This window comes from Choloepus didactylus, chromosome 2 (genome assembly GCF_015220235.1).
Source record: "Choloepus didactylus isolate mChoDid1 chromosome 2, mChoDid1.pri, whole genome shotgun sequence".
In the NCBI taxonomy this organism is placed as follows: domain Eukaryota; kingdom Metazoa; phylum Chordata; class Mammalia; order Pilosa; family Megalonychidae; genus Choloepus; species Choloepus didactylus.
Genome location: NC_051308.1, coordinates 60522517 through 60549387, shown reverse-complemented (window position 1 = coordinate 60549387; position 26871 = coordinate 60522517). Strand labels below are relative to the sequence as shown.

Genomic DNA, 26871 nt, shown 5'->3' with positions numbered 1-26871 from the left:
TGGGCCAGATAAATGCAGGTCTTTAATCTTTAAGAGTATGGGAGACTGGCAATGCAGGATATGACTCCCGGGGATGAATCTGGACCCGGCATCGTGGGATTGAGAATATCTTCTTGACCAAAAGGGGGATGCAAAATGAGACAAAACAGTTTCAGTGGCTGAGAGATTTCAAATGAAGCCGAGAGGTCACTCTAGTGGACATTCTTATGCACTGTATAGATAACACCTCTTAGGTTTTAATGTATTGGAATAGCTAGAAGTAAATACCTGAAACTACCAAACTCCAACCCATTACTCTGGACTCCTGAAAATGATTATATAATAATGTAGCTTACAAGGGGTGACAGTGTGATTGTGAAAACCTTATGGATCACACTCCCTTTATCTAGTGTATGGATAGATGAGTAGAAAAATGGGGACAAAAACTAAATGACAAATAGGGTGGGATGGGGGAGGATGGTTTGGGTGTTCTTTTTTCACTTTTATTTTTCTTATTCTGATTCTTTCTGATGTAAGGAAAATGTTCAGAAATAGACTGTGGTGATGAATGCACAACTATATGATCGTACTGTGAACAGCTGATTGTATACCATGGATGATTGTATGGTATGTAAATATATTTCAATAAAACTGAGTTAAAAAAAAAAAAAAGAGAACAGGAGAGCCATCAAAAGATTTTAAATAGAGAACATAATCAGATTTGCATTTGAAAATATCATTCTGGCTGCAGTGTGGAAATGGAATGGAGGGGCCAATAGTGGAGGAATTGAGACCAGTTAGGAGGCTGTTGAAGTAATAATAGAGGTGAGTCATGGTGGTGGCGAAGAAGAATAAGGGACAGATTCAAAACATAATTGGGAAGCAGATGCAGCAGGACTAGGTGATTGACTTGATTGGAATAGAAGAGGAAAGGAAGAGTAGAGAATATTGCGCCTCTGGCTTGAGCTCCCAGGTAGATAATGGGCACTTGGATGGATATTGGTCCATTAACTGATATAGGAAAAATAGGAGGAGGAGCAGGTTCTGGAAAGTGAAGAGATTGATTTCCTTAGTTTTAGACATGGTGAGTTTGAGATTTCCCCCTTAGTCAACCAGGTGACGATGCCTAGCAAGCAGTTATCTATTCAGAACTTAAGTCATAGTCTGCAATCTTCAAACCAGGTCACTGAGTGAGCTAGTGAAGGTGTAGAACGTGATGCAGTAAAATGTTGTACACAAAGAAAAATCCAAAGGATTCAAGCAAAACAGGCAGGCCTGGCACTGTGGCCAAAGCAGCTGGCCAAAATTCCTGTTTGACGGTTTCCCAAGAAAGCACAATACATAAGGGAGTTTGTACTTTTACTCACTGTTACAAAACAATTCCACATGAAACAAAAATAAAGTCTGCCATGAATTTGATATGGAAGAATAGTAGCGTGTCAAAGGCCAAAAAAAAAAAAAAAAATGGGGGGAAGGGAAGATTTTGGGTTAGGACAAAGTGGTATTTGATGAAGCAATTTATTACTTCATTCCTCACATAGTTATTGAAGGCCTTCTCTGTGCTGAGTGCTGGCCTAGGTGCTGGGGGTACAGCTCTAAACTCTGCCTTGATGGCTTTTGTTCTATTGGGGCTGACGGGCAATGTTACAAATTAGACGAATAAGTGTGTAATGCAAGGTCAGTCAACAACAAGCAACAGTAAGAATATATAGTTTAGGGAAGCAAGAGAACAGGAAACAGAATTCAGGAGAGTTTTCATCTTTGGGGTGTCCGGTTAGTTCCTGGGTCACACAGGTAGCCTCTGGAGTGTGGGGGATGTTTGGTCCTTCAGCTGAGTGGTGGCTTCATGGGTGTTACATTAGGTTTAATAACAAGTAAGGCAGGGTGATGGGACAGAGAGTGACTTGGGAATAAGGCAGAGCTTTTTCAGAAAGAGTGGTCAACAAGGGCTTCTTTGAAGAGGCAGCGTTCAAGCAGAGTGGAGTGAAGTGAGGACAGGAGCCCTAAAAAATGGGAGGAACCATTCAGATCAAGCGCAAAGGTGCTTTGGCAGAAACGATCATGTGTTGAGAAACAGCTAGAAGAGCAGTGAATCTAGAGACCAGTGAGGAAGGCAGAGAAAGGTGTTTTGGGGGCTAGACTATGATAAGGGTTTTCAGTTTTTCTATGAGAAGGAAATGTGCATAAACTCGCAAAATACTGTTTTGCTCAAAGTAAGTGATGCTGTTTGTATTCAATTCTATATTCTGTTAACTCATAGTGAAGATACCCAGCATAAGTCATAGTGCACAGGAGCTGGCTATGAAACTTCTGCAAGCTTTGGGTTGGTATATGCAAAAGCTACTTGTTCCCTGTAGAAGAGAGGGCTAGTTTTTTTTTTACAATTTTTTTATTGTAAAATATTACATATATGCAGAAAAGCAATAATTTTCACAATAACTGTTCCACAACTTCAGTTATTTCCTTATTGTGAAATATAACACATACACAGAAAGATGATAATTTTCAAAATACATTTTAACAAGTAGCTATAGATCAAATTTCAAAGAATATTACAGTTTACAATTCTACCATGTGAGTTTATTCCTTCCAGATATTCTAATGCCCTAGAAGCTATAAAAAATATATAAAGATTCAGGGTTGGTAATCCTTTGTTAAATCCTATCTTGTCTGTTGCTACTCCACCCTCTCATTTGATCACTTGCTCAATCTTCAGGGATATCTGAGCAGTGACCCCCCTAACTTGTTCATATAGAAAAGGGGTATCGATATTATTATGTGAAGGGGGCTGCAGCTGGTTGATGTTCTTGAAGAGGCTGTTGTTTCTGGATTTGGGGACTTGTCTGGCATAGGAACCCTCTGGAGGATGTAAGTTTTTGAAAAATAAACTTAAAGTGAGTGAAACTTTTATAGAGTCTCAGATAGGGACCTTGGTATTCTTTAGTATTTTTGGCACTAATGTTGATTAGGGCTTGGCTTATTGTGGCCATTTGGCATAGCTAGCTGCTGGTTGCATAAGAGTAACCTCCAGGATAGCCTCTTGACACTATTTGAAATCTCGTGGCCACTGAAACCTTATTTTGTTACCTTTCTTTCCCCCCTTTTGGTCAAAAAGGCATTCTCAATCAAGAGGGGACTATTTTAATGTAAATAAACTCAATTGTCATTTTCCTATGGCACTGTGTAAAATTGTAGCTATATATCAAATAAAATTTTAAGTAATCTGTAATTTGGGTCAAAAACCATCTTGGAGAATTGAAGTAATTGTCCAGATAGTTAAGTGAAAAAAACAGGTAGTAATGGGCTACCTGCGTGAATACAGAGCAACATCTGTACCTATTAGACTCTTAGCAATGCAAATCCAGGGACTCCTTTACAAAACTTTGATTTATAATCAGAAAGTTGTAGAATGTGAGAGCTGTGGATGACAATAGAGATCTTCAAGACCAACCCTTGCAGGTTACAGATGAGGAAACTTGAGACCCAAAGTAGTGACATGCCCAGGATCCCACAGTGAGATAGAGTTGGAAATAAGACTAGTGACCAAGGTGTTTATGCAGGGATCAGTGTTTTTGCTGTGGTCTGTTGCCATTTGGGAATCTCATAATTTGAACACACAATTGACAAAGGGACAGGCTCCCTTTAGGCGACATTTCTCATGCAACAATAACTCCAGAGCCCTGACTTCCTGGGAACTGTGCTAGGCTCCAGACTGGCAGCATTTTGCATGGAGTGCCATGAATGGCTTGGCAAATTTGACTCAAAATTAATTAAACCGAGTGGAAAAAGTCTTTGAACTGAAGAATTGGTTGTGTTTTCAGGAATAGTCTTTGTCATTGAAAATTGGGTAAACTTAAGGTGTTCACTCTGCCTTCCATTAATTTTGCAAAACTGTAACATCAGAGATTCTGTTTTGGCCATGAAATTTTATGGTGGAGAAAATTATCAAATTTGTTTAGGAGGATCACCTTTCAGCTATGTACTGGAAGCAGATAAAAACTCCAGAGTTCATCAAAATTTTTAAGAAAAGTAATGCGTTGTAAGTATATAATATGTTTACATTTTTAAAAGTCAACTCATATTTAGGGTATCATTTCACTTTTAAGTGGTATAAGAAATAGGAGAGTTATTTACATATTCCTATATATTCAGAGGGGAAGAGTGACATACTCAGTGCTACAAAGCTGGTCCGTGAGACTAGAATAATCCCCATTCCCTTAGAACATTATTATTGTGCCACAAAATCAAGTGGTTTTCAAACTTTGTAAAATCAGTGGAACTCTTTTTTTGTAAAGGTTATGTTAAAGCAGGCAAAAATGGAGAATTTTTTTTTCATTACTGTATCCCCAGTACCTACATAGTCCAAGGGGAAAGGGGTGATGGGGAGGGGGGTTGCCCAGAGAAGCCCCCACAAAGACACCTATGACTCTAGACTTGTGCTGTGTCTCAGCTGTGGCTGCTATTTATAATAATATCTATGGCACTTAAGATGCTAAGTGCCTTCAAAATCATCAAAGATTAAGGTGTGGTATATGCAAATATAAATTCTTTGCAAACTGTTCCTTTAGAAATGGAACCATGTGATTAACCAACACATCCTGCTCTCCAACCACAGCAGGTGGCAGAAATTTGCAGACTGTGAGGTGGGGGACAAAGCTCTAGAACTTGAAAGCCACGAGCCTTTCAGGGTTCTAGTCCCTTTGACAGAGGGAGGTCCCATGGTGGAGGGTTCAGAGAGAAGCCTGTTCAAATTCAAGATCTGCTTCTTAACTAGTTAAGAAGAGTAGCCTCCAGTCCTCTATGCCTCAGTTTTCTCATCTGGAAAATGGGAAGAATAATACCTTCCTTAAAGGATTCTTTTTTTTTTCTTGTCAAAGCACCTTTATTTTGAATATAAAGATAGTGAATGTAAAAACAAAGAAAGGAGTAATCTTCAGAAGCCTTACTATTTGTTGAGTCCCAAACATCAGGAGGATGATTTAATTAACTAATAGTTTGGGGACTTTTGGGTTGTTGTGTTTTTGTGATTTTTTTTGTCATGTAAGAACTTTCTTGTATTTGTACAGTTAACCACAGTCATCATCCACAATAAGTTTCACTATATTATTCAGTCCCATGTTTTAACCTCTAGCTTTCCATCAAATAACATACTCTACACTTCTTTCAACCATACTCACACTCAGCACTGTTAATTACACTTATAGTATCTTGCTACCATCACCTCTAACCATTTCCAAACATTTCCAATCAAACTTATTAAACATTCTGTTTACCTTAAGCACCGTCTGCCCATGGTGCCCATCTCTACCCTTTTTCTATCTCCTGGTAACCTATATTCTAGATTTTAACTCCCAGAGTTTGCTCTTTGTAATTATTTCATATTAGTGAGACTATACAATATTTGTCCTTTTATATTTGACTTATTTCTCTCAACATAATGTCCTCACGGTTCATCCATGTTGTTGCATGTATTAGGACTTCATTCATTCTTACAGCTGCATAATATTCCACTGTATGTATATACCACAGTTTGTTTATCCACTTGTCAGTTGATGGACACTTGGGTTGCTTCCTTCTATTGGCAATTGTGAATAATGCTGCTGTGTGACATCGGTGTGAAAATGTCTATTCATATCCCTGCTTTCAGTTCTTCTGAGTATATACCTAGTAACAAGATTGCTGGATCATAGGATTCTTAAGAAGATTAAATGAGAAAGCAGATGTATAAAATCCTTTGCATGTTGGCTGGTACTCAGTAAATGTTAGTTCCTCCCTCATTCCCTGGGTGTTACTGTGACTTGGAAAAAGCTACTTCATTTCTCTGAGTCTTAATTTCATGACACCTATGATACCTTTTCAAGACAGAATTCTTCTCCAGAGTCCTGGCCCCAGGCCCCATCTCTTCTTTCTATACATCCTCACTGACTCCCAGGGCTCCATCTATCTCCTGTCCATTGATGAGTCTCAGGCCTCTCTGCGGAGGTCTAAACCTTTATTTCCAGCCATTTTCTGGGCATCTTTTTTTTTTTTCTTTTAAATTCAGTTTTGTTGGAACATATTCACATACCATACAGTCATCCATGGTGTACAATCAACTGTTCACAGTACGATCATATAGTTATGCATTCATCACCACAATCTATTTCTGAACATTTTCCTTACATCAGAAAGAATCAGAGTAAGAATAAAAAATAAAAGTAAAAAAAGAACACCCAAACCATCCACCCCATCCCACCCTATTTGTCAGTTTTTATCCCCATTTTTCTACTCATCCATCCATACACTAGATAAAGGGAGTGTGATCCATAAGGTTTTCACAATCACACTGTCACCCCTTGTAATCTACATTATTGTATAATCGTCTTCAGGAGTCCAGACTAATGGGTTGGAGTTTGGTAGTTTCAGGTATTTACTTCTAGCTATTCTAATACATTAAAACCTAAGAGGTGTTATCTATATAGTGCATAAGAATGTCCACCAGAGTGACCTCTCGACTCCATTTGAAATCTCTCAGCCACTGAAACTATTTCGTCTCATTTTGCATCCCCCTTTTGGTCAAGAAGATATTCTCAATCCCATGATGCCGGGTCCTGATTCATCCCCAGGAGTCATATCCTGCGTTGCCAGGGAGATTTACACCCCTGGGAGTCGGGTCCCACAAAGCGGGGAGGGCAGTGAGTTCTCCTGCTGAGGTGGCTCAGAGAGAGAGAGGGCCATATCTGAGCAACAAAGAGGTACTCAAGGGGAGACGCTTAGGCACAATTATATGCAAGTTTAGCCTCTCCTTTGCAGTAACGAGCTTCATAAGGGCAAGTCCCACGATCGAGGGCTCGGCACATCAAACCCCCAGTCCCAATGTTTGTGACATCATCAACACCAGTCCAGGTGAGGAAATCCAACACTTTTGCACCTTCCCCCAGCCCCTCAGGGTGGGGTGGGTGGGGGCTGTAATTATGTTTTTTATTCTCTGCCCAAATTACTTTGGGATGTGTCACTATTTCACTTTAACCTATACTAACCTACCATATCTCACTTCCTATTCAAAGTTCCATGTAATTGTGGCGTTTGAACAAACCGACTGTAGAGTTATACTGTTTAGAAAATATAGATCCTGCACCAAATAGACATCTCTTCCCTTGGTCTCACATGGAAATTGAAGCTTTAAAACACAGTCAGTTTCAACCTTTACCTTTTGGCCCAGTTTGCCCTAGTCCTAACCAGATCTGCTTCATTCATATCACTAATTGAAGTCTGGGCTCTTTTTCAGCTTTTTTTTAACAGATGCTGTATGCACTAATACTGACATTCATATCTGCCAAGCTCTAGCTCTGAGTTTCAGGTGTCTCAGAGATATGCATTGTTCCAGAGACCAATCAGGTTATATGCTAGGGGATCAGCATCTCAAAGTTTAGAGATAGGCCTTACAATTCAGGGGTAGAGTTAACTGCTGTAAGAGCTTACAATCTAGGGACTGTTACAATTATTATGTCCACGTTAGGCTATGTTCTAAGATTCAATTCTGAGTTTACACATTGTAGTTAGTCCATATTGGTGAGGCATTAAAGTGTTTGCCTTTCTTTCTGGTGTACTTCACTCAAATACTGTGTACAGGATCCATTCACCTCGTTGTGTGTCTCACAGCTTCACTCTTCTCGTTGTTGCTCAATGTTCCACTATATGCGTACACCACAGTACACCATCCCATTCTTCAGTCAATGCACCCTTAGGTCATCTGCACCCTTTGCAAATCATGATTACTGCCTCCATGAAAACCAGTTTGCAAATGTCCATTAATATCTCTGCTCTCAGATCTTCAAATGACATACCCCATAATGAGGTTGCAGGACCTTTTGGTCCCCACATACTTAACTTTGTGGAACAACCACACTGACCTTCAGAAAGGCTGCACCATTCTACCTTCTCCTCAACAGGTAGATAGGTACATCCCTCTCACCATGTTTTCTCCAACACGTTTACTCCTATATATATATTTTCCTACAATTTTATAGTTATGTTCACATACCATACATTTATCCACAGTGTACAATCAGTTGTTCATGGTATCATCATAAAGTTGTACATTTATCACCACAATCAGCACTTGAGCATATTGATTACTACAAGAAAAATTGTTTTTTTTTTAGCAATAATAGAAAAATGATAAAAAGAAAAATAACATGTCATACAATACAATATACTAGTAAGGACAGCAAATAACACCACCACCAAGAATCCCATATTCCTCCTCTATATCCCCCCTCATATACATTTAGCATTGGCGTATTGCCTTTGTTACATTTAATGGAGGTATACTACAATGTTACTGTTGACCATAGACTCCAGTTTGCTTTGATTATGTGTTTTCCTGAATACCATCCCCTTTTCAACTCTCTACATGGTTGACATTCATTTGCTTTCCCACATGCAAAAACATTTTTATATTTGTATATTTAGTAACAGTCATTGGCCACTCCAGTTTTTGCCACGTTATACAGTCCCAGTCTTTATCATATATGTTTACCTCTGGTGTCATACATTCCCCTATCCCACCTCTTTCAGCTTTACTCACAGACATCTCTGTTCAGTGCACTTACAATACTGTGCTACCATCACACAGTATTATCCTATCTATTTATGGATCTATACAATCAATCCTAAACATTCTGTAGTCCTTCAGCATCAAATGGCTGGTCTCTGCCCTCTTTCTATCTCCTGGTCGCCTGTGTTGTCAGCTTTTAACTCCCAAAGTTTGTTCATTAATGTCTGTTCATATTAGTGAGACCATACAGAATCTGTCCTTTTGTTTCTGGCTAACTTCACTCAACATAATGTCCTCAAGGTTCATCCACATTATTACATGATCCATGTCTTTGTTCTGTCTTACAGCTGGGCATCTCTTTTGAATGTTCTCATGTACTCCTTGGGGATGTAGTTACTTGGCTGTAACTAGACTTACTAAGTATTTTTCCTCAAATCTGCTCTTCCTCCATTTGATTCAGTGATGGCCACCACCTTCTTCCCTTGACGAACACCTGGAAGTCATCCAGGACCTTTGTTCTCTCCTACTCTCAGTAAATCCCTGCTGATTCCACCATCTTGATGCCCTTCAAGTTCACCTACCCCCGTGGCCCCGTGTATTGATGGCCTGTATTCCTGTGACAGCCTCCTGCCAGGCCTCCCTTCAGGAACCTTTTCCCCTGCTCCTTCCCACACATGCCAATCCCCTCTGCATTTTTGGCAGAGTGCTCTTCCTGCACCAGAAAGCTGGCCATCTCCTTCCTTCTTCAAATTTTTCATTGCTTCTGCTTTTCTTGCAGAAAAAAATCGAGACTCTTATCTGAAAAGAAAAGCCCTTCACAGTCTTAAAGCTTATCTTCCATCTTCATCTTGCCCCATCACTCTCCTCCAGGTAGGTCTTGCTTCTTAACAGTGTTCCATGTACCTCCCTGTTCTCTCCTTCTCCGGGTCTTTCTATAAAGAGAACTATCTGTCGACATAACCATTTCCTCTGTGTGTTTGTCCAGCTCACTCTCATCTTTTAAAATGCCTCTCAGGTGTCACCTTCCCCAGGAATCCTTCTTGTCCTCTGGGTCCTGGGTTAGGGCCAATCCTGTGTGCCCCTGAGGCACTCCGTGCTTATTCTCTGTCACGCTAAATGAGCTTCTTAACACAGAGACTGTGTCTTTCATTCTTGTGTCTTCAACACTTGGAACTGAATGAATGAATGAATGAATGAACAAGTGAATTCATACATTATGCTTGCATGAAGGTATGAAATAATAAATAATGCATTGGAGTTCTTTGTAAGGTACAAAGTACCAATCAGTTTTAAGGGCTTGTTATCATCTCTAAACAATCACGTATACTCTACATTCAACTTTTTGCACACAGCTCTCGCCAAGAGTTGCATTTTCTTGTTTGTAGTTTGCATGAGCAGGCACGGAGTTGTATGTTCTAGTTGATAAAAATAACTTTTGGGTTAATAAGCATAGATACAAACACAAACATATATATTATCATAAAGGACTTACAGGCATGAATTCTCAAGTTTTGCTGGAAACTGAAGAAAGAATATGATTTTAGGCATTGACATGAAAAATATCCTGTTCTCCCAAACGCTTAACAGCCCTCACTTCTTTATTAAGTGAATTTCTCTCATGTGAAAAGAACTAGCATGTTGCTCTCCATCCTCCAAAAGTTCCTTGCAATATTACTTACATGCAATATGCAAATTTGCCCCTTTAAAATATTCATCCCTTACAGAAAAATTCATTTCTTCCTTCTTTTTATGGCCTATCAAAGGAAAGGGCCTTCTCTGAGGACATATGGTGTGCCAATTTAGCTTGTCATCCTTCCAAAAGCCTCAAGGAAAATAAATATTCTCTACATGTAGAATAGTACCTCTTTTTTTCTCAACTTTATACCTTTTAAAGGACTAGGTGAGATTTTTTTCCACACTTGTAGAAAATCAACAAAGATAATTATCTTCTTAACTAAAGACAAAACACTACCTTTGAGCCTCAGTGGCCTCACCCTTGCCCAGCAAAGGGCTCATTTCTGAATAAAGCGTGTTGAATGCGAAGGCTGTGCCACTGGGGCAGGTACCAGGGTGGCAAAGGTAAGGGATCTTCATCTTAAGAGGGAGCCTGAATTCAGTGTGTGACCGAAAAGCCAGCACTGTAATATATTCAAGAAGACCTAAGGGTTTGCTTTCCAGTAAGGATGGAAAAAAAATCTGAGCACCCCACTGTGAGCTTACAGTAATGCTGTTTCATATAAAAAGTTGGTAATTAGTCCCTGAGTGAATAAAGTAGAATGGATGATAAGACATTGATACTTCCAGGAGAAGCACAAAATGTTCTTGCCGGTCATCAAAATTTAAAGGCTATAGAGAAAGGATTGGGGATGCTTCTGTCTGTTTACATACAGTTTCTAACTCAGAATTTGTAATGATAAGGTTCATTAACTTGTGTTTTTAAAATTATATTAAAATGAAAAAAATGAAGCTTACATAAATTTCAAAGGAACACACAGAGTGCCAAATGCAGGAGACTTGGAGATCCAGTATAAACCACCACTGAAGAACTGGTGGGGATTTTGGTCTCATTTCAATTTCTGCTCCTCCAAGTAGGGGTCTCTTTCTAAATCCAGATGTGGTGCAGTGCTATTTCAAATAAGAATCAAACAGCAGATCTCAAATACTATGATAAGTCTGAGAACTCCAGAACATGTAGTATTTTTTTTCAGGTTTTTATGATTTTTCTCATATAATTTCATATCAATTCATTTGTGAATTTCTAGTGTTACAGACTCTTGCATAGAAGAGTTAAGGCTCCCAAATATGCCAGCTACCATTCATTAATTAGCATAGAATAAGGTTTGATTTGTAGGTGGGACAACCTAGAGAAATGGTTTTAAATTGTTATTTAAATGTATTTTGTCTAAATTGTCATGAAAGATCTTGAATCATCCCCAAAACTAATTCCATGAGTATTATGGGAATACACTTAAAATTTAAGTTTCTTGAATCTTCTTAAAAAGTAAATAAAAGTGAACCACACTGAAGAGAGACAATTCCAAGTCTTCTTGAGAGGCGGTCCCATCTGTATCTTGGTACTTATCTTCTCCACTGCATTTAGGTCCTTGTGAACCATCTCACCTGTAGTGGAAAAAACAATCTTATCAGGCCCAGAGATTTGAGAGGACCCGATTCCAAATCCAAACAAGAATGCAGGCACATAGATTCCCGTATTTTCCACACCTGGCACAGGGCCTGGCCTGGGGCTGTCAGACTGAAATTCTAACTGAATGAATGGGTGGACTGAGTGAATGAATGAATTCATACATTGCACATGCTTGAAGGTATGACATAATAAATAATGCATTAGAGTTCTTTGCAAAGTACAAAGTAAAATATAATTAGGATCTCATTATTCGTGTAACAAAAGGATTCAGTGGGGGATTATTTGAATAGAAAATACTATTACGTTTAAGCTATTTTATTTCAGGGATAGATGTATTGTATAAATCAAAATCTTTGAAAATTGGTTTCTAGGGAGAGAAAAAGGGAATTGGCTCATATGATACTTAGGATCAATGTAACAGCTCATTTCACAATGATATCAAGCATGGACAGATAAACCAAGAATATAAAGCAAACATTTATGGGGTATTCTCTGGGGATGCCTTGACTAAGACATAGTCCTCACCCCAAGGAGCTTAGAGTCTAGATGGGGAAATGAACAGTTAATAAAGCAGTGCAGAAATGCAGTGAGGGGTATACAGCAAAAAATAGTGAGCGCCAACAGAAGGAGAGTAATCCAGCAAAGACTTGTTGAAAATGTGAGTAATTCAATCAAAACCCTTTCTTTCTTTTTTTAACCTTATAGCTTAAATATCAGGATCACTGTCACCAAATTATAAATTGCCTGTATGGGCATAGAAACGAAATAGCCATGTAGCAAGTAAGTACCTTTGGAGCAATTAGCAGCACAGCTTTTGTTGTATTTAATGATAAATCCATAGAAATAGCTTAATGGGAATATTAATTCAGTCCTGTGAATTCAACTCTGATGAGCTTCAGAAATTGTATGATCTTTGGCCTACGTAGGGGAAACTTATGTATGTTTCTTCCAGAGGGAAAATTGCATTGTATTTTCAAAGTTTTTGGAGATAGGTGCCAGTTTGGATCAGTAATCATAGAAATTATCCAGCAAATGCTGATCTGAAGACTTTAAATGAACATTCTGTAACACTGGTAAGCAAATAAACCAGAACTTATGATCTAGCCTTTGTTTTATGTTTGTTCTAGTTTTTTATTTTAAACTGAGTTGCATAATTTAACACAGAATGTTAAACCTAGTTTTCAAAAAATACCTTTATCAAGAAAAGAAAGTTTCAAAAACAATTTTCTAAAAAGCCTATTATTCATTTATCTTACATTTTATGTTGTGCAGATTCCTACATCCTCCCTATTAATCTCTATGACTATTGTTAACTTTCTGTTGCTGGTGAGAGTATCTTTCACTGTAACATAAAATAAAGCTGCATCTCAAATATAAAAACACCATAATAATGGATGATGCATGTTTTCTTTTTCAGCTCCCTAGTCATTTGTGAGAGAGAAAAATAAATTCTGTCTACTCTAACTCAAGTGGAGAATAAAAAGAAGCAACACTGAGAAATTTGTCAGAATTCAGATGAGCTGTTTTTAAATCATATGGGTCCTCTGCCACGATATTCTATAAAGAATGTATACCTAAAACCAGATTATAGACCTTTGAAAGTGTAACAGTGTCAGAGGACAAAGGCAACATGTAGATTTTTCTGTAGTATACCAAAGATATCTCCTTATTGCTTATAGCTTGTAATATTGAACCAAGGACAACTTGAAACCCATTGTCATATTTATAAATATTTTTCAATAATTAAGAAATGTTTTTAAATATTTTAAATAAGATATGTGGAAAATGCTTTATTAACTTAAAGTGCCACATGTGTAAAATGTCAAGTGGACAGTGACATGGCTGGACAATAAGATGGCAGAGCTCCTAAGTTTGTAGCATTTGTCTGTTTGTACTCTCATTCATAAATAATCAGATATTTTTTTATTCCTCCATCTTACTTTAAATAGATATGGTGTCCAACTCTCACACTCTGTATCTATTTATTTCCCTACTCATTCCTCACTGTTTTTAATTTAGGGTAGAGACTTGGGGATGGGAAGGAGGAAGCATGTTAATGCAAAGTTAGGGCCCAAGAGGTAAACATTAGAATCCTCTAGGACACATTTCAACAGCAAATGTAAGGGAACCTTACTATAATAGCATTTGCAGACGTCAAAATGGACATGCACATGTATACAGAAAAAAGTTTAATGCCATATGGTGCCAAAATATGGGATGTGAGTTACAATGGTAACCATTAACTGAGCTTAGTACATTTAACCTTTTAGTCAAAGGATTATGTGACTGTCTACAGAATCAGCTAGTCTACTTTTTCTTATTTGTGTCCATTTAGAAGAAAAAGCAGGGGGTAACGAGATGTATCTATTTACTTTCTGAGCATGGGTGTATGTAAATATACACCCATATCTCTATATTTTTTCCAGAAGCCTCTATATACACACCACATAAAAGTTGAACGGCTAACATAAGTAAACTCTAGAAGAGAAATTCCAACACACCGTGTTCCCTTGCACTTTGTGCATGTGTGTATTTGTATGTCAGTCTGTCTTTTTAAACTGTGTTTCTTATTTAATATTTATAGGGACCTCTAGGGCACAGGCCTTAAAACCACAGTGGGTGCCCACCAGGAGTCAGGCAGGATGACTTGCCTGTGCTCCTGTTCTCTCTGTGTATGACCCAGGACCAGAAGACAAAAAACAAAAGAGAACTATCTGAATTTAGAAACCACATTCAGGTTAAAGGGCGCCGACCATCCTGACTTGCATTCTGCCCAACGGACAAGACTTTCATTTTATGACAATCATTAGTCACCAAGATATATATTTTAGAGAGTTCCCAGTAGCAAATATTCTGCTGGCAGTCACTGGAGTGTACCAGATGGTTCATTAGCATAGGCTAGACAAGTCAGAGGCTTTCAGAATCATTTAGAAAATGTCAAACAGAAACAAGAACCCTGTCACTTTTTATTAGAATTAACTACATCATACCCTGGACACAGATTTCACCTTGGGTCAGAAAAATTAGTACAGAACTATATGAATTGTGTAATATACTGGGTTAAAATAGGTCTTTCTCTAGGGACTCATTGGCTGGCAATATATTATGATCCCTCTACTTTAGGAATCCTCAAACCTTTCCTTTTGTAAGATATGGAAAGAGTTGACCTTGCTCAAAATCCATTGGTGTCTAATTGATTTGAGATATATGCAGAATTTCAACAAGACATTTTTTCCAAGGCTCTTTTGTGATCATTTTCCCAGGAAACTTGGTGAGTGGGGCTTCCTGAATATTCAGCAGCATATGAACTATGCTTTATGTCAAGAGGAAAATACATCCATTAATGGAACACACTGCTTTAGTAAACAGGAATTAAAATGCAACTGAAATGTTGTTGCTCTTTCTTTCTTAAATCCAGATGTCAAAAACCTTGAGAATTTCCAGCTGGTAGAAGGTGTCCAGGAACAAGTAAATGCCGCCCTGCTGGACTACACAATGTGCAACTACCCGCAGCAAACCGAGAAATTTGGGCAGCTCCTTCTCCGACTCCCGGAAATCCGGGCCATCAGCATGCAGGCTGAAGAATACCTCTACTACAAACACCTGAACGGGGACGTGCCATATAATAACCTCCTGATTGAAATGTTGCATGCGAAGAGAGCCTAAGTTACAATCCCTAAGAGCTCTGCTTTCAAAACGAAAGGAGGTTGGGAGAGGGGGAGAAAGAAAAGAAATGAATCCTCTGAACTGCTCCAAGCAACACTAATTAAAAACTTGGTTTAAAGATATTGAATTTTAAAAGGCATAATAATCCAATACTTAATAGCAAATAAATGATGTATCAGGGTATTTGTATTGCAAACTGTGAATCAAATGCTTTACATCCCGAAAGGATTCCACATGAAAGACATTGTATTGGAGTGGATTGAACTCACAGATGGATAGCAAAACCATGAATAAAAAGGGACGACAATTCTTGTATATTTAGACTGAAGTCCGCTATGAAGAAATTTAGGAACTGATCTGTGTTATTAATTAGGCTTATACAGCGAGGGATCTGGTCTCACAGAATTCCTCCATGGTAAAGCTGAAATGAGAACAATTCTCCAGAATGCATCAGCTGCACCTTCAGTGGCCCCTCCCTCTTCCTTTCAAGGACCCAGCACCTTCTGCCCTGTGATCCTGGAATCTGTTCTAAGGACCTGTGTTCAGCCACACCCAATAGTAGCTCCACCAAATCATGAAAAGCCTCATTTTGGATGTTCGTATCTTAAACCTGCAAACAGCTAATAAGAACAGTCTATTAATACGTTAGCTTGCCATTTTAAGTATGTTCTGAAGTTTGTTGTCATGTGTTCATAATGTTAAAAAACAAAAAATAAAAGCAGGCAGTCTCCCTCTTCTGGTCTTGTATAAGCATTAGTTAATATTAAAGGAAATGACTAAAAACTTTTAGAGAAAATCCTCCATAGCTAAAGCAAGTTAGACCTTATTTCTGCTATAAATGTGGCTTTGGCATTGCTGGGTTTCATCAAAATATCTTGCCCAAAGGCTTGCTAGGATACATCAGTCTTTTAACCATCAATGTTTGTAGTTCATTTAAAAATAAAACATTAAGCATATTTTGCTGGGATGTCAAATAGTCAGCAGTTCTAAGTAGTTCAGAACAAGAGTGAAGCATATTAAACTATGCAAAAGGAAGAGAAAAGATGAACTGATTGATTGACTCAAGTTTCATTCTTGCTGCAATTGAACATGGAATGGAAAGGATGCTTTTCTACGTGTGGCCTGGAGAGATATTAAGGTAATTGAAATCTTCCCCAAAAGGGAAAGGAAGAGGGTGATACTGATCTTTCTAAGTCATAGACCAAAGTCTGCTGTAGAACAAATATTAGAGGACAAACAATTGCAAACAAACCTCTCCAGATGACGATATCAGTATTATTAATGTGTAATGCCACAGGCATGAAAGTCTTGCCTTATTTCATGATTCTAAAAGGTAGCTGTGCAGATGTGGATTAACATTTGTTTAAAATAAAGTGTTAATACTTTAAAGTCAAATGAACATAGTGTTTACATTCTTTAGGTCCTGGGGTGGGGGGGAACTGTGATATTACAAAATAGCAAAAGTAGTAATTTCCTTAATGTTATTTTTCTGATTGGTAATTATTTTTAACAGTACTTAATTATTGTATGTCGTGAGACACTAAAATCAAAAACGGGAATCTCATTTGGACTTTAATTTTTTGAGATTATCGGCGGCACAATCACTTGTAGAAACTGTAAAAAAATGTATTTCCTGATCCCTTAATTTTTTCATAAATGTTTCTGGCTTTTGAATAGTTTATTTATATTGTATATCATAGTTTCAAGTGTAGACAATTATGATGCTAATTTATTGTTCCTTGGTTTCACCTTTGTATAAGATATCGCCAAAACTGAAGAAACCAAATATATGTGTTTACTGTAGCATGTCTTCAAGTTAGTGGAACATAGTTCAGGGACATAGAAGGGTCTTAATGAATTAAAATCATTCACTTGATTAAATGTCTGTAAATCTTCCTAATTCCTACTGTAGTTTATTTAATATCTGTTGTAAATTATGTGACTTGTAGTTTCCTGTTTTCAAGTAAATTTAACAAGGTGGAGTCTTACCTGGTTTTCCTTTCCAAACATTGTAAGTTGTATACCAAAGATATTAGTTATTACTTCTGTGTGTACAAAGAGGATTATTTTATTACTTTTATTAATCACCTCTAATACGCATCCACGTGAAGGGTACACATTTGCCAAGCTGTGCATCGACAGCTCCTCATGCAGTGTTTCAATCATCTGTTGTTTATCTTCATGGCTCAAATGACAATAAAAAAAATCGCTGACTAGAATGTCATATTCAAAGTAGGAAATAGAATGGCTGCATCACTGCTTTCCCCAGTTAAAAACCAAGTTGGCTAGAAGCCAGGTGGAGAGGAATGGTGTCCCAACAGTTCACGGAACAGTTCTGTCATGCAGGCATAACATGCATGGAGATGACGATATCATATCAAGGGTGTAGTTAGTTCAAGGGTGTTTAACATTGCAGAAAACATTTTTAAAATCCGTATTTTCTTATTTTAAATATACAATATTCCCCCACTGAATAAGAAACCTAAAAAATGTCAAATAGCAGTATGTAAACACAGTTAGAAAGAGGGACAACACAGAGATACGTCCACACTGCTGGTAACATCAAGGATGAAAGTTGATAAGCAAGAAAGGACCACAGACCCTGGCTGTGGCCCCTGCAAAGTTGGCAAATGAAATTTCTCTAGTGTTAATTGTTAACCAGTTGGTAACTAGACATTTACTTAACAACTGCCTTATCAATTACAGGACTTATTAGTACAAGAAGACTCAAATTGAAAGGTTTTGGCTTAGCCTGGTTTATTATAGCTGGTCTATGTTTGTAAACAGACAATCTGTAATGTCTGGATATTTGTATTGCAGACCTGCAGCTGCCTTGGATTTGAATCCATGCCACGTTTAGAGTGTGAAGTCGGTTACTTGTTGACGTTTCCTTACTGTATCAGTGAAATACATATTGTCAGTCCTTGCCAGGAATTTCTCAACACAGTGGAATTTTTTTTCAGTATTTCAATAAATATTGATATGCCCAGCCTGATAAATTTTAAAAATTTTTATGCTGTCCTCATTCTATTGCATACTAATGCTTCTAAGCAATTAAGGTATTTGACTAGGAATGGAGTCAAAAGAATTCCACAAGAATAGAAGACTAGTTTTCTTTCTCTAGATATTTTCTCGAGTGGTCTGTTGTCCTTGGATGGATACCTGAAGCATTAAACACAATATTGCCTCGTTTCTCCAAACCTAAAGTAAAGCATTTTACATCATTTACTACTATTCCTTATTGGCAGAAAAATTCTTAGAGAATCTAGCATTTTTGTGTGCTTACTGTGTGCTAATGACTTTCCCCAATGCCCTATTAATTCACTTGATCCTCAGAACAATTCCCTGAGACCGTCTTCATTTTATAGTTTCCTGCTCAAGGTTATAGGCTCCTCAGTGGAGGAGCTGGGATTTGAACCCAAGCAGTCTGGCTCTGAAGTCCACACTCTTAAACACTACACCATGCCATCTATAAACCAGAATAACACTGGGATTTGCTTAAAACGAAAAAATGTTAGAGATCAGGCTTCAGGTCACCACTAAATATACAAATAACTCAGAAGCAAAAGCCTCCATTCTACATTTTATGGACTTGAACCCTAAGAAGTAAGTTGCTCCTGCTCTAGAAGTTAACTTACTTCAATACAATTGAGCCTTTGGAGAAGTATAAAGCAACAAAACATCTACACAATCCATTTTGAAAATTAACAATAACCACTATTACAAAGTAGTGCAAGAGTCACAAACACTAATGCTTATGAAACATGGTCATCCAGTCCTCTCCCACATGTGCCCTTCCCATCCTCCCCACTGCCAAAATAAGCAGGGGTCATTATCCTTTTCCCAAGCAAACACGGATTTTTCTTAGAGTTCTATAAATAGATACCCTATGGAGCTAAGATTTTTAACAACTTGAGATAGTGGCCTTCAAAACATCTCCCTTCTCAAACTTTTGCTAGAAGAGCCTTCTTTAAAAATTCTTCTTGTTGACATTTCATAGAATATGAATATATATATTTATGTAAGTTACCATCAGAAAAGTATATGCCATGATAAATTTTTACCAATGTGTACACCCAGGTAACCATTGGGCTGATCAAAATGTAGAATATGAAAACATTTTTTTAAATGTTTTTTAAGTGGTTATGTACATCTAAAAGTATTGGTAGAGGGCGTTTCTCCAAAGTCCAACCTGGCAGCTGGCAGAGGCCATTCTGATGAAAGCAGAGACCTGAGTTCCATCACCTCAAATAAACACCCAACAAAGTTGCTAAATCCATCATCATGAGGCAGCCCCTAAGGGAAAGAAAAATAGCCCATGCCGATGTGCATTTGATTATAATATTTGATATCCACAATAACTTTGAAGAGGTTTGTACCTTTAACTAAGTTTGACATTCAGTTTGAAGCCATCGCTGATGTATATTTTTATGAGAAACATGTGGAGAGTTTGTTCAACATAACACAGGTCAAAATGCTACAGTACTTAGTGATCTTGACATTTCCCTGGAATAATAAAGACCAATTTTCCTTAGCCCTGAACAGGAAGTGTATAGTTTAGTCACTCAAAATAAATATCTTTGCCATCCTTTTTTTTTTCACAGAGGCATTTGTTTTATGTTAAGTTAGGGATTAATAATTCCCTGACTGATATAAGGCTTTGATTGTGATTTCGTTTGTAGAAAAGCTAAGTGCTAATGTATGAAACCTTGCAGGTTTAATTGTGGCCAGGAAAGAGGGTGTCTTCATTTCCTAAAGCTTCTAAAACCACAAACTAGGTGGCTTAAAACAACAGAAACGAATTGCTGGAGGCTGAAAGCCTGAAATCAAGGGCTGACAGGGCCAGGCTGCTCTGACTTCTGTAGGGAAGAATCTATTCCCTGCCTCTCTCCTGGCTTCTGGTGGTTGTCAGCAATCCTTGGCGATCTTTGGCTGGTGGAAGCATAACTCCAGTCTCTGCTTTCATGCTCACATGGCCTTCTCTCCTGGGTCTGTGTCCAAATTTTTCCCTTCTTATAAGGATACCAGTCAAATTGGATTACAGCCCACTCTATTCCAGTATGAGCTCAATGTAACCATATCTTCAAAGACCTTATTTCTGACTGAGGTTACATTCACGGGATGTATCTTGAACATATCTTTTGAGGGAACACAATTCAACCCAAAACAGAGGGAAATGCACAAAAGGGGGTATTAATTAGACTACTTTGCTAAGTAGCCATGAAATGAGTTTGTAACTAGCCGACCGAGCAGCAAGTAGACTCAAGAGTACTGAGCCCTCCTTTCCCCATCATGAGCTGCTGCCATCCTAGTTCCAATCCAAGGCTGCCCCAGGAAGTGTTGGGGATCCCAGGTGGATACTGGATCTGAGACTGTCCTCAGGAACATGCTAGTCAGGAGCTGAGAAGAGAAGAGACATGAGCCATCCTTCCAAGGAGGCAACGTGATGATACCTGATGGGTGTCCACCCCTTCAGCTTTGCCAAACATATCCACTCGTCTCACCTGATCCAACTGCAGCCCCTGTCCTTGGGCATGGTGGGTTCTGTCAGCCTCACCTCTTTGAGGTTGAAGCCCCCAACCCACTGAGTTATGACTGAGCTGGAGCCTCCCAGCACTTTAGCAACAGGAAGAGAAGAAGCCCCACAGATTGCCAGCCACTCCTGCTCAGAACTCTCACCAGCTATTATTTACGCTCCTCCCTCTCACTTCCCACATCACCTTAGGCTCCAAGTCCCACCAGTTATTTTTCCTAATTCTCTCTCAGATCAGCCCATTTCTCCCCTTTAGAGCAGCCTTCAATCAGGCCCTTGACATTTCTTGCCCCAAATTATGCAAGAGCCTCTAGACTGGTCTCCTGTCATCAACCTCAACCCACTCCAAACTTAACTTCACAGAGCTGCCAACACAATCTCTCTGCCCCCAGAGCTGATCAAGTTATTCCTTTGCTTAGAATCCTCTGAAGCCTGGTATCTCCAAGAAAAAAAAAATTCTAAACCCTCTAGCATGGCATCCAAGGTCCTTCAAGATACAGTGCCCCTGCCTGCCTTCCCAGCTCCCCCTCAGCCCTCTTCCATGCATGCCCTTACACCAACCATACTGAACTGCTTGCTGCCCCTGAACATAACCTGCTTTTTCCTGCTTCTGTGCTTTTACACACACTGTTTCCCAATAGTCTGGCATACTCTGACCAGACTCCAGGAAGCCCTCCTGGCTGCCCGTCCCCCATCCGGTGCACCCCTTCAAGGTCAGACGAACCCTCTGCTGGGCGCCAGACCTCAGGTGTGAATTATGCTACAGACTTGTCATGTCTGTTTCCTGGGGTTCCCTCTCTGGGCTGTGAGCTCAACAGCAAGGACCATAAATTAGTCAGTGTTAAGCCCCAGACCCAGTGCCTGGCAGGGAGGAGGACAGCACATGATTTCCCCAAAAGAGTTAAAATTTCCTGACCTTTAGATCACATTACTCCCCATTTGTCTCCTTGGCTTTGACTACGGACATCTTAGGGGGCCAAGACTAAGACACGCTGGGCAAACCCCCAACAAGCCCATACTCCGCCAAACCCAGTTCACAGGAGCGTCTCATGTTTTCTTCAGGAACAATTCACAGGTGTGACTGCATGTGAACTCCGCCCATGAGCGTGTTGTTAGTCTGAAGAACTGGGCCATGGAAATTACATTACTTTATTAATACAAAGTGTTCCGTGCCTCTGCACACCATCTGAAGAAAGAGCTCTCCCGTGCAAAAGGGTTAGAACTGTGCTTTGTAGCCCCAATGAGTAGAAACAGTTAGGAGTAGAATAGGTACATGTAATAGGGAGAAAGATTTTCATGAAGAAAAAAATGTCTAAAACCAAAGCTGTCTAAAAGTAAAACCAGCTGTGTCTGAGGCTGATGATGTACCACCTAAGGATGGGCTTAAAAACCAAGTTGGAGGTGTGGTTCCTACGCAGCATGGCTGGGTAACCTTTAATATCCCTGCAGAACTGACTGTCCACAATTCCAACATGGCCAGCCAAACAAACTGGTCAATGTTTCAGGAAGGGTCTCTTCCCTTATTTCTTCCTGACAAGGAAAATTCATTTGTGCCTTTGGAGTATGCTAGAATGGGGAGATAGTGAGAGGCAAGTTCCAGTTAACCTCAGTGAACGAAATGTACAAGAGATGAATTTACAAAGCTTATTTCAGTATTTATGCGACACAGAAGAGAAATCAAGCACTGTCAAACATGGTAGACCAACTCATCCTTAAAAATAAGCAATAGCATCTGAAAAAGAAAATGTATCTACTTTTTAAAAAATGGTATTCATTCATTCAAAAATGTTTCTCCAGCATTTACTATGCAGTGGGAAGCATTTCATGGCAGTGGAGACATTGGTTTCCCTACACATATCTTCTCCGTGAGGGGCAAAAATACACTATGGTTAGATGAGGTCATCCAGGAAAGTTGCTCCCGCAGCTCTTCCTAGAGGAATCTCTACCATTTGGTGAAGGAGAGCAAGTTGAGAAAGTTGCACTGGAGAAACTCAAGACATCCATAAAAACGTCTGTAAGTGAAGAGAATACAATTTATTTATCCAATATTTATCATTTGAAAAATATTTAACAGAGCTTCTACTATGTTCCAGGTAGCAATCTAGATATTAGAGTAATTCATGAAAATAACAGCATCCAATTTTAAGCACTTATTATGCTTCAAGCATTGTGTGGTATATATAGCTACAAATTGTTAGTTGTCTCCAAAAAAAATCTATTCTATCTTTTTTCCTGGGCACCTGGCCACCCAGTTAGCAACTACATTTCCCAGCCTCCTTTGCAGCTAGGTATGCCCATGTGACCAAGATTGGGCCAATGCCAATGAAATGTGAGCAAAAAATGGTACATCCAACTTCCCAAGCGTTAGAGACAAGTCACTTTCCCTGGACTTTGGCTCTTTTCTCCTTCCTGGGTGAAACCCAGATGCGGATGATAACCCACCAGGAGTTTGTGGAGCAACAAGATGGAAGTAACCTGGGTCCCTGCGTGACCTGGTGGAATAGTAACCACTGACCAGACCCTCAGGTGAGAGAGAAATAAGCCAGTGTATTTTAGGGTCTCTTTGCTTCAACAGCTTAGTATTTACCCAAATGCACAAACATGATTTCATTTAATTCTCACAACAATCCCACTTTACACCTAAGGACACTTGTCCAATATCCTACAGCTAGTGAGTGATAAGAGTGTGGGTTCAAACTCAAGTCTGTCTGATTCCAAATCCTACTCTCTTAGCCACTTAATTCTAGTGCCTCCCTGAAAGCACAAATGAAGGCATTCTGCAGAATTGACAATTCACTTCATCAGCTGAGCCTTTCCTTTAGGATTGAAAAGAAACTAAGGTGACAGATACACCAAAAGAGCAAAACATTTTTTTTTGCCTCAGTGAGGGCCTTGACAAGCTCAGTTATCACCACTGACATTTAAAACAGGTGTCGACTGCATAGTGCCTTTAGAACATCCATGGTACATTTTTTGAGTCTTATCAAAATGAGAATTTGGAAGTGGCAACATTTAATTGTACACCATCTTGACAGGAAACAGCCTCATAACCACCATCTCTTCCCAAAATGTTGTTTCAGCTATGTTGTAGCTATGGGAGCTGCACTTATTTTCTCATACCTTAGTTTATTAGTAGTTTCCCTATTTATTGAAATTTTTTGAGTAATATCCTATCTGTGTTAATTATTGGGCACTGCACAAATCCAAAGTAATAATGTTTGCAAAGAGAAAACATTTTGTTCCAAGTATTTTCCCCAGAAGTAAATTAAAACTGTCAAAAGTGTTCTGCCATAGAGATGGGATGAGCTTCTATAAATAAGAGTGGAAACACGTGTCACCTTCCCCCAGAGTGTTGCGGTAACAGGTTTTATTTCCCCTCTGTTTCTGCCTTGTGGCCTTGTGTTATTTGAGTGTCAAATGTTCCTGTGTCCATTGTGTGGACTGGATCCCGGCCAAGCTCTCTGGGCAATGCCCAACCAGGGCTCACTCAGCCCCTCCACCTCCTGTAAAGCAGCCGCACAGTGGTGCACCCACCTGGGGACAATGGGGGCCTCTCTTCTCTTGACACAGCTGCCAATATACAGAACATGGGCAACGCTTCCACCCACTCACCCCATTCTCATACGAAAATAAGGACGATGGTCACTCGTAATGATTGAGCCCTTACTAGTGCTGAGCCTTCATTTAATTACATTTGCTCATCTAATTTTCCCAACAGCCCTACACAGAGGGCTCACTTACAGAAAAGCTGCTTTGTTATAGCCACAGCATCGGTGAGCCAACTGCAGCCCACAGAGTGACAGTCACACAGCTGGTAAGTGGCAAGGCCAGGATGCAAACCCAGTGCCATCTGATCACAAAGTCCATGCTTTTAACCACTAAGTTGTATATTTTGCTTTGGATTAATTATACAGAATCTAGGAAACAAAGCATGGACAAAATGGAACTGGTAATATTAAACTCCACATCTACTTTTTAATGTCATCGCTACACTGCCTGAGTCTTTGAAAAGAATTTCTCTTTTCTCAAATTCAGTTGAGATGTATATAAAGAAAAGGCAATAGAACACACCATTGTTGGGTTATGCCAAGGATGGCCCTGGCATAACTAAAAATAAAGGTAAAAACAGTGTGGCTCCATAGTTTTCTTTCTTTGCTTGTTTTCTTCCTGTTTGCATGTGCTTTGTTTTGTAACAGCAATGTAAAGCCAACCCAAAAAAGGACCTGGTTTAATTCAACACTGAAAGGTGGGCAACTTATCTGGCCATATTGGTGCCTGAAACAGTATAGCCAAAGAGAAATTTTTGGAAGGTACAATACTTAAATGTGGATGCAGCTTACAAAAGCATAAAAAGCTGAATAATAGATCACTACTGAGAGATAAGCAGTGGAAACCAGAAAGCCATAGGACATCCATGGATAGAAAATAAAGAGTCTAGAAGACAAGGGTCTAGAAAGAGCAAAAGCGTGAGTTCAAAGGCACAGAGGGATTAAAAAAAAGAGAGCAAGGAGTGACGAGGCTGTTATATTGAAAAACAGAAAGCATGTAAGCTAGGATCAAAAGGTAACAAGATGAAACATAATAATTTTATAATATGAAAACTGTCACCATATTATCTCATTGTGTGGAAAAAATTATAGCCAAATAAGATATCAGTGTGTTGGGAATTGATATCTAGTGTGATTGTGTGTGTGTATGTGTATGTGTATACTTACATATTAATTCTACTGCAGCTTCCTCTGAACCTCTTGTTTTTATATTCACAGGGTACAATATGAGCTTAGATGGTACCATAAGGGTCAAAAGAAGGGGTTTTCCATCCACACTTTGATTTGCAAGCCACAAAGATGCCAATTTCCTGTTTTTCAAGCAGTGCGGAAAACTTTCCCAAATATAATCTGATGTGCAACAAAGCCTCATAACAGAAGTAAAGATACGAGGAAGGATCCAAAACACAATGGTAGGTGCACGCTGTGGTTGAGCTAAGGAAGGGACTTCAGGGAAATGTGGGACTACAAATGCTTTTATGTGTCTGAACACAGTTCATTATAATAATATACATCATTCCAAATAGGAAAACCAAAACCCTGCTTATTTTTAAACCATTAACAAAATACTTGCTATTAATAATCTATGTTCACTTCTGAACTCTCCAAATGGAATAAAGGCATGTGACCTCCCTTCTCTATCTCTCCATCAGGGATTTCTCACAAGGTCGGGAATGGAAAAAGGTCCTGTCGTCATCAGTCCCTATATGGGGTCAGTGACTTCAGTCGAGGCTTGCTTCAGTCGGTTCGAAGTGTGGCTGTCAGGAAAGGAAATGACAGTGGCTTTGCAAACATGGGGGGCCCATCTGTCACTTGACCATCTGGGGGCATCCCTGAGAAACCTTCAGGCTCCTAGGGACAGAAGCTTAGGGGAGGAGGAGGGCAGCAGGGAAGGCTCTTTCCCCCCAAGCCTGCCACATATTCTCATCATATTGTCCTTAAGTCAGGTCACCATGCTTCCCAAACCAACTAGTACCTTGTTCCCTGGCTGCTGGGTCCTGCTCTAAATCTTTGCAGAGACAATTTCAGCACATGAACTCTTCTTGACCAGAGGAAAGTAAACAGACTATTTACCCGTCTGTGGTCAGCAGCTTAAGTGGAACCGGTCCTGGCCCAGACCTCAAGGTGATAACTCTTCCTTCCTTCCTTTTCTCCTTCCCGCCTTCCTTTCTAACGAAGCACTGTGCTTGCAGAGAAAGAACAGAGCTTACAGAGTAACACTCACAAATTTCCTAGTGTACTCAAGGAACACAAATTTTAGCGAAGTAATGTGTCATTGCATGGGGTCTAAAGAATTAAAATGGAATTAAAGTCTATTGAGCAGTGTTAGAGGAGCATGCATGCAACTTACTCTCAAATGTTTAGAAAATAGACAGATGGAGATATATAGATGATAGAATGATATTAAAATTCTGGCAAAATGCTAATAGTTGGTAAATTTAGGTATCTGAGTGGGGGATAC

At 39.2% G+C, this 26871-nt stretch overlaps 1 protein-coding gene across 3 annotated transcripts in view; it reads left to right on the top strand.

The window, feature by feature from the left end:
- The window catches only part of NR5A2 (nuclear receptor subfamily 5 group A member 2), a 149575-nt gene extending 131253 nt beyond the window's left edge, over positions 1-18322 (top strand). For all 3 annotated transcript variants that reach the window (XM_037825090.1, XM_037825088.1, XM_037825089.1), the window contains one exon: positions 15082-18322. In XM_037825090.1, the coding sequence (XP_037681018.1) occupies positions 15082-15329 (248 nt within the window). In that variant the 3' untranslated portion in view covers positions 15330-18322. The remainder of the gene's footprint in view (positions 1-15081) is intronic.
- The last annotated feature ends 8549 nt before the right edge of the window (positions 18323-26871 follow it).